The sequence below is a fragment of the Ursus arctos genome, unplaced genomic scaffold (genome assembly GCF_023065955.2).
Source record: "Ursus arctos isolate Adak ecotype North America unplaced genomic scaffold, UrsArc2.0 scaffold_14, whole genome shotgun sequence".
NCBI classification, from domain to species: Eukaryota; Metazoa; Chordata; class Mammalia; order Carnivora; family Ursidae; genus Ursus; species Ursus arctos.
Window position 1 is genome coordinate 12215301 of NW_026622808.1, and position 12107 is coordinate 12227407.

Below are 12107 nucleotides of genomic sequence, written 5' to 3' on the forward strand. Positions count from 1 at the left end.
CCTCATCGCGGTCAAACTGCATTCAGAGTGGTTTCGACCACGGCTGGTACCACTGTTCTGGTCCAAAGCCTCACTGTGGTCTTGGCCTTCAAGGCCGCCGCTCCAGGGAGGAGAGCTACAGGGACGCCGGACTCTGTTATTCCCGTCTGCTCCCCGTGGGTCCTGGCTGGGAACCTCGCCCCCTTCACTGACACGTAACCGAACCTGGGTACGTCCTCCTCGCGTGCAGCCAGGGCTCGGGCACTGCCTTCTGCCACGTCCTGGGATGCCCAGGCTCCCCAGCCCCGAGTGCCTTGAGGTCCTGCGTGGGGGCGTCCTGCGGCGTCTGGGCCTCCCTCCTCCCCCCCGCCCCCGACGCAGCACCGAGAGCGAGGTCGTGGCGGCCGGGGACACCGTCTCCATCCCGCGTCCCTCACGGGTCATGGCGGCCGGGGACACCATCTCCATCCCGTGTCCAGCACGGGGCTGCGAGGCTGCATCTTTGCCCCCAGGCTACGTCATCACGCTGAGGCCCGGCCGGAACACCCTGCGATGGGTATGGAACAAAACGGCTTCTGGGGACAAATAGAACATGAACACTTAAAAATAAGGAACCTGTTTTACACATATTTAGTACAAAAATCAAACCCACAGTTGACACCGTCCTTGAAAAGGTGAGCTCTACATGTGCTGCCATCGTCTCAAGGTGCCAGCCCCTCGATGACCCACCCCAGAGGCCTGGTGCCCCTCACACATCTTCCCTGCCCCAGGGACCCCCACTCACAGTGCCTTTTGAGTCTTGAGCCACTGCACTGGCCCAGACGCCAGCTTTTCCTCAAGTTCACTTTCTCTGTTTTCCCAACTACAAAAGGCTTCCCCTATGCTAAGGTTTTGAACACATCTTTTTTTTTTTAATTTTATTTATTTATTCAAGAGAGAGCACAAGCAGGGGGAGCAGCAGAGGGAGAGGGAGAAGCAGATTCCCCGCTGAGCAGGGAGCCCGACATGGGGCTCCATCCCAGGACCCTGGGATCACGACCTGAGCCGAAAGCAGACACTTCACCCACGGAGCCACCCAGGCGCCCCCACATCTCCTTTTTTAAAAAGTATGTATTTCTAGCAGTTAGTCTATGTTACTTCCACACTGCTGACCTCTGTGAATGGCGGAGCGTTGTCACTCGAGACAGAGGACGAGCAGCAGGAGCCCCACGTGCACGACCAGAGGGGAAGAGTCAGGCCAGGTCCTCCAGGAAGGCCGGACGTGGACAGACTTGGAGCCCCAGGTACGTCCATTAAAGGTGGGCACTGCCGAGATGGGAGGATCTGAGGACAGGGTCCCCATCCGTTGGAGGGAGGGTGTATATCCCAAGCAGAAAGGGGATAAGGAGTCTGGCCCCAGGCCCACACCCCACGTGGGACCTTCCAGGCCCCACCGAGGCAGACCTGGGGCACAGCCCTGCAGGCCATCCAAGGAGGCTGCAGGCGAGGACTCCAGCCCCTCCGACTAGGCTCTGAGCTCCATCTGAATTCCTGCCCCAGTGTTTCCATTGGGGGCCTGTACTGGGGGAGGGGGGCTTTCAGCAGAGGCCTCCCTACCATGAGGGGAGGGCCACGGAGACAACTTTCTGCACCCTGACTCGAACTCAGAGTTTCCCCAACCCTCGCCCTCCCCGGTGCCTGGACAACAGTGGGAGCCTGTGGCAGGGATGCCGGACCCTTGCCCTGGGCGCTGTGCCAGGCTGTGCCTGCTCCCTCCAGCCTTCCCCCTTGCTGACAGGACCAGAGGCAGCCAAGAGGGCTTGGCTGTTACTTTCATTCACCTTGTTGACTTAACCAGTTCACAAACAACAATTCTTTCAGTTTCCACACCCAATTTCAGTATCGGGGTGGGGGGGTTGTCTGAGAACTAAATTCATACGGCCTGCCCCCAGACAGCATCAGGTCATGCCGGTTAAGTACTCAGTCGCACGAGGCCGCCACCAGCCCCAGGCCGTTACCCGTGCTTCCGACCCACCGACTAGACGGCACGTTCCCACGACCTGCTCCCTAGGACTCACACAACTCAGGGAACACTGAGGTTTACCAGCTTATTAAAGGGTGTGACCAATCGGCAGCCAGATGAAGACACACACGGGGTGAGGCCAGGGAGGGAGTGGGCCACTCTCCCCATGTCTCCAGACGACAACACCGCCACCAGCTGCTCTGACGCCTGAGCTCCGCTGAGCCCCAGCAGGGAAGCAAGCGTCCTCCGTCTGCTGTCGGAACCGTGCTCAGAACGGCCGTAAGGAACAGAGGCTGACACCACGTGTCGAGCAAACACTCTCTTTTACTAAAAGTCCAGGTATACATTACACTTTACAAAAACAGCATCTATCCGGAGCTCTCGGCTCCCCTCTAATCCAACAGAAGGGGGTTCTGAGGGAGCTGAGAGCACAAGGTCCCCTTTCCGTGCGCTGGGGCAGCCCTGTGCACCCCCAGACCGTGGGTCCAGTGCACAGGAGGTGGGATTGGTGGGATGCCGGCCGGCAGCAGCACGTGGGCACCTGGAGCCCATCCAGAGTCCCCATCACCACCCTGGGGGAGGGCCCCACCAGGACCACAACCGTGCTGATGCCCAGCCGGACCCACAGCCGGGGGCCCTGCCTCAGGAAGAGGAGACCGGGTACCCATAGTGGTTGCGGTCAGCCTCACCCAGGGTCAGCGTCAGTGACAGGCTGGGCTTCCGTCCCAGCTCTTCTTCCTCCAGGCAGCGCTGTGGGGGCCGGGACTTGAAGAAGTCAGAGATGTAGCGAACCTAGGAGAGAAAGCAAGAGCTGCTGGGGCAGAGGAAAGGGACCTGGGAAGCGAGTGGGGGGTGAGGGATGGGCTCCGAGGGAAGCCTGGAGTGGGGAGGACAAGAGGGCCCAGGGCGGGGCTGTCAAGCCCGGGAGCTCACAGTGAGGCCGGCCACCAGCGCCCCCTGCAGGAGGCCAACGAGGACATCACTCCAGTGGTGCTTGTGGTCAGACACGCGGGTGTAGCCAACGTAGAGCGCAAAGGCCAGCAGGAAGACCTGCACTGTGGGCCGCAGCAGCCGCGCCCACTTCCAGCAGAGCCGCGCCTGCACATAGAGCTGGGGGACAGAGGGCGGCCATCAGCCTAGGAGCCTGAGGGCCTCACCCCACGCCCAGGGCACAGATGGGAGCTCCGGGGCCGCAAACATGGAGCCAGAAGGCCCGGGGCCTCCGGAGTTCATGAACGTACCAGTCGGCCCCACCCATCACCACCTCCACCCACCCCTTCTACAGAAGGAGAAACCGAGGCCCAGGGCAGGCAGGGACTTGGCCGGTCCCACAAGCCAACCCTGGGAAGAAGACTCACCGCCAAGAACACCATGCAGTACATCCCGAAGGAGGAGTGTCCGGAATAGAAGGACAGCCTGAGAAAGGAGAGGACGGGCGTCAGGAGGGCTGCAAGGGGAGCAGAGCCCGGGGCCCAGGCTCAGACATGGGGCAACGCACTCCCATCTCTGCGTTTGAAACCCCCGGGGCCCACTGTGTTTCCCATCGTCTGGGACCCAGCACAGGGAGGGTTTTACAGGGAAACGCGGCCCCTTTTCACTTCTCTGACCATGCAACAGAGAGTCTCCAGCTGGGTTCACGTTCTTTAAGAAGGACATCCCAGGCCAGAGACTCGGAACCAGGGCAGACAACAGTGACAGGCGAACGGTTAACGCCACACTTTCAGGATTATTTCCCGTCTGTGGTACTTGACACAAGAATTAAATTCAAGTTTTAGGGGCACCTGGGTGGCACAGCGGTTAAGCGTCTGCCTTTGGCTCAGGGCGTGATCCTGGCATTCTGGGATCGAGCCCCACATCGGGCTCCTCTGCTATGAGCCTGCTTCTTCCTCTCCCACTCCCCCTGCTTGTGTTCCCTCTCTCGCTGGCTGTCTCTATCTCTGTCGAATAAATAAATAAAATCTTAAAAAAAAAAAAAAAAGAATTAAATTCAAGTTTTAGCAAAAAGGGCATCGGTGGACAAGAGAAAGTGGCAGATAAAGAAACTCCAAAGCTCCAGCCATCCATAAGAGAAATGAAAAACACCTGTACAAACAGTCGCACTGACAGTGACCACACGTACCAAGGGCGGAGCAGATCTCTTTGCACAGAATTGTGATAGTGTGTTTGGACCCCATCTGGTAGATCTGGGGGGCTGTACCCCACTCTCCTGGTGCTGAGGCAGCTAGCTGGGGCATTGCTCTGAAACATTTCCAGCAAATGTTGGTCACTGCTGTCTGGGGTTGTGCACAGCGGCTGAAGCATGAAGACCCACCAGGAAGCTCAGGAAAGGAGCCCTTCACTCTCACCTCTGGCTGACCCTCAGCTGCCACACAGGGAGCCTGGCTGAGCGCTGAAGGCAGCCCCAGCACAGCACACAGAGCCCATCTGTACACTCTGAGAGATCCGCTTCTCCCGGGGCCCGGGGTTTAAGGAAATCTCTGTCGAATCACTAGCTGATCACCCAGCTACCAGAAAGAACTGCCTGACCACACATGACAAAGAATACAGAGTTTGCAAAATTAGTTCAGAAAGATCACTTAACCAACTAACCAACGGCAGCAAACGCCAAAAACAATGCCCAGGGAGGGGAGTTCAATCTGATTTCCAGAGATGCTACGTACACTATGAAAAATACCCAATTTCAACCAAATAAGTACAAAGCATGCAGGGGAAAATGTGTGTGCAACACACAGGCGGAAAACACCTGTTAATGGAAGCCATCCCTGAGGAAGCCCAGGCGCTAGACTTACTGGAGAAAGACTTTTCAACCGCCATTTAAAACCTGTTCAAAGAGCGACACGACGTCTCACTACATAGAGAATACTAACAAGGAGACAAAGGTTATCTAGAGGAACCAACTGGACATTCCAGAGCTGAAAACAGTAGTATCCAAATGAAAAGATCACTAGCAGATCTGAACGCGCAGAAGAGTGACCATGGAAACAAGTTGACGGAGACGACTGTCGGGTGAGTGGAGAGTAAAAAGAAGGGAGAAACTGACGTGGGCACCAAGGACACCACCCACTCCGTGGGAGCCCAAAGAGAGGAGAGGCACACAGGGGCAGAAAGAGTCTGAAGAAATAATGGCTGAACACTCCCTAACTGAATCAAAAATATTAATCGACACTCCCAAGAAGCTTGATGAACTCCAAAAGGAGAAAGCCACAGAGACACAGCGTAATCAACCTGCCAAAGGACAGTCACTGAGAACCGTGCAAACAGCAGGAGAAGAGTCCTCCTGAACAAGGGCCCTCAGGACAATTCGCAGCCGGTATCTCATCAGAAGCCATGGAAGCCAGAGGAGGTGGGATGGCACAATCAAGAAACCAAGAATTCTACATCTGGCAAAGTTATCCAAATGTTATCTCCATCAAAATGAAGGAGAAATTAAGACTCCCAGATAAACAAAAACTGAGAATTCATAGCTCCAATACCTGCCCTGTAAGAAATACCGAAAGGGAATCTTTCCAGGAGAAACAAAGGGTACTAGACAGTAAGTCAAACTCACACAAAGACCTGAGAAACACCAGCAACGGTAATCACACAGCACGAACGTCAGTATTAAGATACTCGGGGCTTGTAATTCTCGGTTTGTCTAATAATGTTTTAACTGCGTATCTAAGTACAGATGTTAGCTAGATTTACTGCAGTGACCGCATCACGATAAATACAAATGTTGTCTCGTGCACCTAAAATTAACGTGGTGGTATAGGCCAACTAGACCTCAATTGTTTAAAAACAGCATAAAACAGTAATTGTAAACCTAAGCTGACGAACACGTATGCATAAAAATATAATCTGTGAAAATAATCTCAGAAGTGGGCAGAGCCACATGGCCACAAACTCTTTGCATCGTCAATAAATATTTAACGTAAAAGAAGATAGTAATGAAGAGACTTAAAAGTCAGCATAAAAACAAAGAATATGTAGAAAGCAAATAACAAAACAGCAGAAGCCCTTCCTCATTAGTAGTTACAATGAATGTAAATGGATTAACCTCTCCAATTAAAGGCAGAGATTACAAAATAGGTTTACAAAATAACCTAACTTTACTCTGTGTACTAGAGACCACTTTAGGTCTCAAACACATACATAGGTTGAAAAGTACAAAAATGGGGAAAATATCCCACGCAAACAGCAACCACAAGACAGGCCAGAGCGGCTACACTGCTGGGAGACAAAACAGACACTGAAAACAAAACCACGAGGAGAGACAAAGGACGTTACCCAGTGAGAAAGGGCACATCCGCCAGGAGGAGAAACAATCACACAGATACACCCGCGGAACAAGAGCCCAAACAGGTGCGGCGAAAAGACAGACGCTACCACGTGGGTAAGCTCCGAGACATGAAGGAAGCCAGACATGAGAGGCCACGTGGGGAGTGACTCCACGTGCGTCAGCAGAGGCCCGGCCACAGCAGCAGGGGGCTCGTGGGCACGGGGGCTGGGGACGGACCGACGGACACAGAGCTTCTTTTTGGGGTGATGAAAATATTCTGGAATAAGATAGTGGGGATGGATGCACAACATTGTGAATTACTAAAAATCAATGAACTGTACACACTAAAATAGTTAAACTAGTGAATTTTAGCTATGTGAAAGTTTTAAAGATTTTATTTATTTACTTATTTATTTATTTATTTGAGAGAGAGCGAGTGACCGCACAAGCAGGGGGAGCAGCAGGCAGAGGGAGAGGGAGAAGCAGGCTCCCCGCCCAGCAAGGAGCCTGATGCGGAACTCGATCCCAGGACCCTGGATCATGACCTGAGCCGAAGGCAGATGATCCACCCACGGAAACACCCAAGCGCCCCTATGTGAATTTTATTGCAATCTTTTAAAAAGGAAAGTAAGTGGGTGCCTGGGTTGGTCCTGGCTGACAGAAAGCGTCCACCTTCGGCTCAGGTCATGATCTCAGGTCCTGGGATGGAGCCCTATGTGGAGCTCCCTGCTCGGCAGGGAGTCTGCTTCTCCCTCTGCCCCCTCCCAACCACTCGTGCTCTCTCTCTCTCTCAAATGAATAAAGTCTTACAAAAACCTGATATATCGCAACACTTACTAAAAAAAATAAAATAAAATAATAAAAAAGGAAAATTAGAATGGCATTTAACGGAAAGGTTGGTCAGAGACTGTGAGAGCGCAGAACAGAGAAGCCAGCACAGTGGGGCCCCACATCCCGGCACCCCCCCCCCACAGGACCCAGGCCCACGGGCCCCACCCGGCCTCACCCTCCCGCCTCCTTAACCACCTCACTCTTCCACATTCAGCTCCTGAGGGTCCTCCTCTAGCTGCCCCTCCTCCCCCAGGGGTGGGACATCTGTGGCTGGAGCCCCCCGCATGGCCCAGAGTGAAGGCTGCTGTCCCAGCACCCACCTGGACTCGGTGACGTTGGCGGGGTTTCCCCTGCACACCCTCTCCACCTGCACATACATGGAGCAGTTGACGCGGCTCCAGTCAGGGTCACACACCGCCAGGAAGTTGGGCCGCAGGCGGCCGATCATGTACTTGGCCAGGTCTGTCAGCGACTGACTCACTGCAGCCCCGAACAGGAAGGTGCCCAGCACCTTGTAGACCGCGGCCACGTAGTTGTTGAAGTCAGAGCGCGAGTAGAGGCGGTCTGTGTACACCAAGTAGGCCTCTCCGGCTGAGACCTGCACAGGGAGCAGCTGAGGGCCCTGCCGCGGGGCTGGGACGCCGGCTGTGAGCATCTCCAGCAGCCCTGGCTCCCTGGGCCTTGGCCCTCCCCACAGAAAGGGGGTCAAGCTTCCCAGACTCCGAGTCAGCTGGGGTTCTGGGAACTCCGAAGGGGGTCTTCTTCCCCAACGACCACCCCACCCCCCCGCCTCCCACCCTCTAAGCCTCTCCTGCCTTACAAGGATGATGGTGGCCGTGATGGTGACCCCGGCCATGAGCCCATGTGTGATGGTGTCTGGACGGTAGGGGTACCGGATGGAGTCATCTCCACAGTAGAACCCGCGCTTATACGGGGCGTTCACAAGCGTCAGGATGGCAAAAGGCAGAGAGGCTGGGGACAGGGGAGAGAAGCCATGGCCACGTGGTTCTCCCCCAGCTGCATGCTCCCACCAGCCAAGCCCCAGGGCCCCTGCCTTGGCCCCCTGGTTTCTCACCTCCACACCAACCTAACAAATGGGAGGCTGCTGCCCCATGAAAACCCCCCCTCTCGATTCCCCATCATCTGCAGACAGACACCAAAATCCTCCCCAGGCCCATCGTACAGCTCCCACCCCACATCTCCCACCCCCTTCCCTTCCTCACTTCCCTCCAGCCTCCTGTCTCCTCCCTGAGCAAACTACACAGGCACCCAACCCAGGATCCCAGCACCTGTCCTCACCACCCAAAACATCTTTGGCTGACTTCCCTCCAACCTGAGCTCCACCCAGCCCTCCTGACCGCCCGCCCTGGCACCCCTTTCCTAGCTGAAATGTCTGCTCGCCGCATCTCTTGGCACTGTATGTATTTAAGCATGGCGTGATACCTGAGTTCACCAAGCCCCTGAGGGGGGTCCACATGCTCAAGGCTCAGGGCTTGGCCTGTGCAGGTGTTTAACAAGCATCCTTTAAAAGAGAGAACTCCCTGCCCTTCACTCTAAGGCCAGCCGGAGAGACCGGGCACACACCACAGAAAGGGACAGAGCTGAGAGGCCTGCAGACCGCTGGGCAGACCCCTGGGCAGACCAAGGGCCTCCACAGCTCGGTCCAGAGACACAGTCAGGAGCCACAAGTTCCCGCAGAATATGAAAGGTATCACTGTGGCTCTGGGGTCCCAGGGCCCTACTGAGCTGCGGGTGACAAACGCAGGCAGGGCGCCCTTTGCCCCCAGCAGGGCAGGTGACAAGTATGAAAGGGTGTGACTCTTCTGTGGTCTGAATACCACAGGAGGCAGGAGCAAGGCCAACTCCTCCTCCCAAGAGACCAAACTTAGTCCTGAGTCTGGGGAAACCCAGAGGTCTGCCCTCGGGCCTGTGAGTGGCAGGGACAGCAACTGGACTCGGGGAGGCTACGGGCTTGTCAGGCAGGCCCCACAGAGAAGGTGGCTTGAGAGAGCTGAGGAAGTGAGGGCAGATCTGGGGAAGAGCGCCAGGCAGAGGAAACAGCCAGTGCAAAGGTCCAGAGGTGGGCCCATGCCTGGAGAGCCGCAGTGCTGGGGGCTGGGGGTGGAGGGCATTCTCAGAACGGGAACCTTGCTGAGTGAGGCGGGAGACACCAGACAGTTGGGAGCAAAGGAACGGAGCATGTTTCTGTAGGGTCCCTCTGGCTGTGGTGAGTGATGGTGAGGGTGGAGGCAGAGAAGCCGGGGAGCAGAAACCCCCAAAGTTGGGGGTGGAGGGAGGCCAGGGCCAGAATATGCTGAGACATCAAGTCAAGCCTCATCCCTGCAACCAGAGCAGGGCAGAGCCTGGCACAAGGTGCCTGGGCATGGAGGTCAGCCTCCCAGTTCCTGTCCCCCAGCCCCAGCCCCTTCCACTGGAGACTCAGTCACCCTCGACTGGAACCTGAGCTGTGGGTTTGGGAAGTAGAGCTCCGAGCACTGGATTTGGGGCCTATCTCTGCCTGGGTCACTGGCTCACACCCTCATGGCAGACACTCCCAGAACCTCCCTGCCTTTACATCACCCCCCCCCCCACACACACACCGTATTTTCATCAGGGCCCCCTTGTCACCCTATGAAACTCAACTTTTTATGAGCTGAAGCTTCAAGAATGGGAGCGGGGTCTGCCTGAACCTCTAGCACCTGGCACAAAGAAGCAACCCACATACAACCTAATCTCAGCACCACCTGACCACCTGCAGCTGCTGTGTGACCTCCAGCAGGTGCCTGAACCTCTCTGGGCTGAAAAAGAACCTCCCTTACAGACTGGTAGAAACGGTTTCATTAATTTGCATGTCACTTCTTGTCCGGCATACAGTAAGTGCCACACAGATGTTGATATAAATAACAGGTACTCAATAAATGATGGCTAGGGCTGGCAGACGCCCCCTGCGGACCTCTTCCTGCGGCCAACCGGCCCACTCCAAAGGGGTTAGGGTTAGGGTCTGGTGCTCAGGAGTAGGTCCTGGCCTTTGCAATCCGCCAGGGATTACCCCTCCATCCCCGGCGGAGGAGCAGGAACCCCATGTGGGGGCGGGGAGGGGGATGTGAAGTGGGCCCGACGGGCCCCACCCCGCGCCCCAGGGTAGAATTCTGGGGCCATTGTCCGCACAGCCCCAGAGCAAACACTCGGCCTTTGTTCCCAGGACCCTGGGGGAGGGGCGGGGAGGGGGGCCTCCGGCCGCCCCCTCCCCCAGCCTAGCCTGCAAACCCGCCCGACAGGTTTGGCCCGCGCCGCCCGAGGCGCCGGGCTCACCGGTAGCCCGGGGCCCAGCCTTTCTCTCCATCTCTCCCCCGCCCGAGGAGGGGGTCCGACTCCCACCGACCAGCAAGCTGTGTGCCCGCTGGGGACGTCGATCCCGGGACAGGGGGTGGAGGTCCTCCCGGGTGACCCGCGGCCGCGCCCCAAACCCGGACCGCCGCCCTTGTGAATCACCGCCGCGGCCGGGCGCGGCGGGGAGGGAGGCCAGTGCAGCCCCTCGTCGGCGACTTCCTGCTGCCGCGGGCTGGGGGCTGCTCGCCCTCCGGGACTCGGGACGGCCGGGAGAAACCGAGGCCCGGCAGGGCGCACGCAGACACAGGGGCGCGGAGGCCGTCCGCGGGGGCCCCCCGCCCCCAGGGGCCTCCCCCACCCGCCCCCACAAACCAACCTGCGGGGACCCCGGGCGCGTGCCGCCGGGGGCGGGGTCCTCCCCCAACACACGGGTCCCCGCGGCTCTTACCGACCAGCACGCACAGCACGTCGAGCAGCACGAAGACCCACCTCCGCTCCATGCCGCCCCCGCCCCCGCCCCGGGCCGCGCCCGCGACCCCCGACGCCAGTCCCAGCGCGTCCCGTCGCGCCCCGGCCAGGCCGCGGGGTCACATGGCCGCGGAGCCAGGCCCTGCCGGGGCGGGGCGGGGCGTGGAGGGGAAGGCAGGGGAGCGGCGGGGCGGGGGCGGAGCAGCCCGAGGGGAGGGGGCGGACTCTGCCCCCGCCCCGCCCCGCTCGGCGGGCCGCGGCGAGCCGGGAGGAGCGCGGCGGAGAGGGCCTGCGTGGGAGGGCGGGAGACCCCAGCCGGGCCCGGAGGCGGGTGGGGTCGTCTGCGCCCCGCACCCCCCATCCGCAGGCGGGAGGCTGAGGCTGAGGCACCGCGGTCCAGAGCCCCCCAGGGCGTCACCCGCAGATTGGGCCGGCTGGGTCGGGGAAGGGGCGGGTGGCGAGAAGGAAGGAAGGAACGGACGAACACACGGAGGAGAGCGCGAGAGGGCAGACCCGGCAGGACGTGTCCCCGGGTTTCCTCGTACCCAGATGTGCGTCCGAGTCAGGAAGTGCCCCAAAACTGTTGGAGTGTCCTGGCTTCATTGCAGGGGCTTTTCTTCACGCCTAAGGCTTAAAATGCTGGCGTTCCCGGGAAGGTCAGGTTTCTCACCTCCGGTTGGCACCGGGCCCCGCCCCCATGTGGCGCACTCACTACCCCAACCGTACAAGAGCGAAGGGGGGGCAGGAGCCCCCCGCCCCCACTAGGGAGCCCTGAGCTGGGAGGCGCCCAACAGTCAGGAGCATCCAGGGCAGGGAGACCGAGGCCCAAGGGGCCATTACTAGATCCTTTGGGTTGAGACGATCTGAGAAGCCTTGGAGAGAGTCCCGCCTTGACCTGGCAGGACACATGACTTGTGAGGTTCTGTCCCTCCTTCAAGGTCACACAGTGGGAAGAAGCAGAGCTGGGACTCCAACCCAGGGGGCCTGGGCACAGGGTCTGCTCCCTTGACCTCGAACACACATTCACCACCCCCGTTCTTCCAACAATCCTAAAACAGACGATGTTTCTCAGCCCTTTTTAGAGAGGAAGGGAGTCAGATCCAAAGACAGGCAGCCCCTGACGCAAGGTCAGGCAGCTGGGGCTTCCACGCAGAGCCCCAATGACCCTGCTTCCTGGGAAGATGACCGGACACCGTCACTTGCGGGGTGCAGGGGGTTCCAGGAAGGAGCCAAGGTGTT

At 58.3% G+C, this 12107-nt stretch overlaps 1 protein-coding gene across 2 annotated transcripts; it reads right to left on the reverse strand.

Annotated features, from left to right (window-relative positions):
* Positions 1-2289: 2289 nt before the first annotated feature.
* Positions 2290-10988, reverse strand: PLPP2 (phospholipid phosphatase 2). Of its 2 annotated transcripts, none has more exons than XM_048227209.2 (6): positions 10777-10988; positions 7891-8042; positions 7391-7668; positions 3340-3397; positions 2915-3091; positions 2290-2773 (listed from the first exon to the last, which is right to left on the reverse strand). In XM_048227209.2, exons 1-6 carry the CDS (start codon positions 10898-10900, stop codon positions 2624-2626), a joined length of 939 nt encoding a protein of 312 aa, XP_048083166.2. In that variant the 5' UTR covers positions 10901-10988; the 3' UTR covers positions 2290-2623. The 2 variants fall into 2 exon arrangements, with proteins under 2 accessions (XP_048083166.2, XP_026336601.1); XM_026480816.4 differs by having other exon boundaries at positions 10849-10984.
* Positions 10989-12107: the final 1119 nt, after the last annotated feature.

What these genes read in the sequence shown, in the direction of transcription:
- PLPP2 (XM_048227209.2), bottom strand. Translation starts at nt 10,900, where the DNA reads ATGGAGCGGAGGTGGGTCTTCGTGCTGCTCGACGTGCTGTGCGTGCTG. An exon ending in TCACGGCCACCATCATCCTT is followed by an intron (nt 7,669 to 7,890) that starts GTAAGGCAGGAG and finishes CTCCCTGTGCAG; the next exon opens with GTCTCAGCCGGAGAGGCCTA. An exon ending in ACTGCATGGTGTTCTTGGCG is followed by an intron (nt 3,092 to 3,339) that starts GTGAGTCTTCTT and finishes TCTGTCCCCCAG; the next exon opens with CTCTATGTGCAGGCGCGGCT.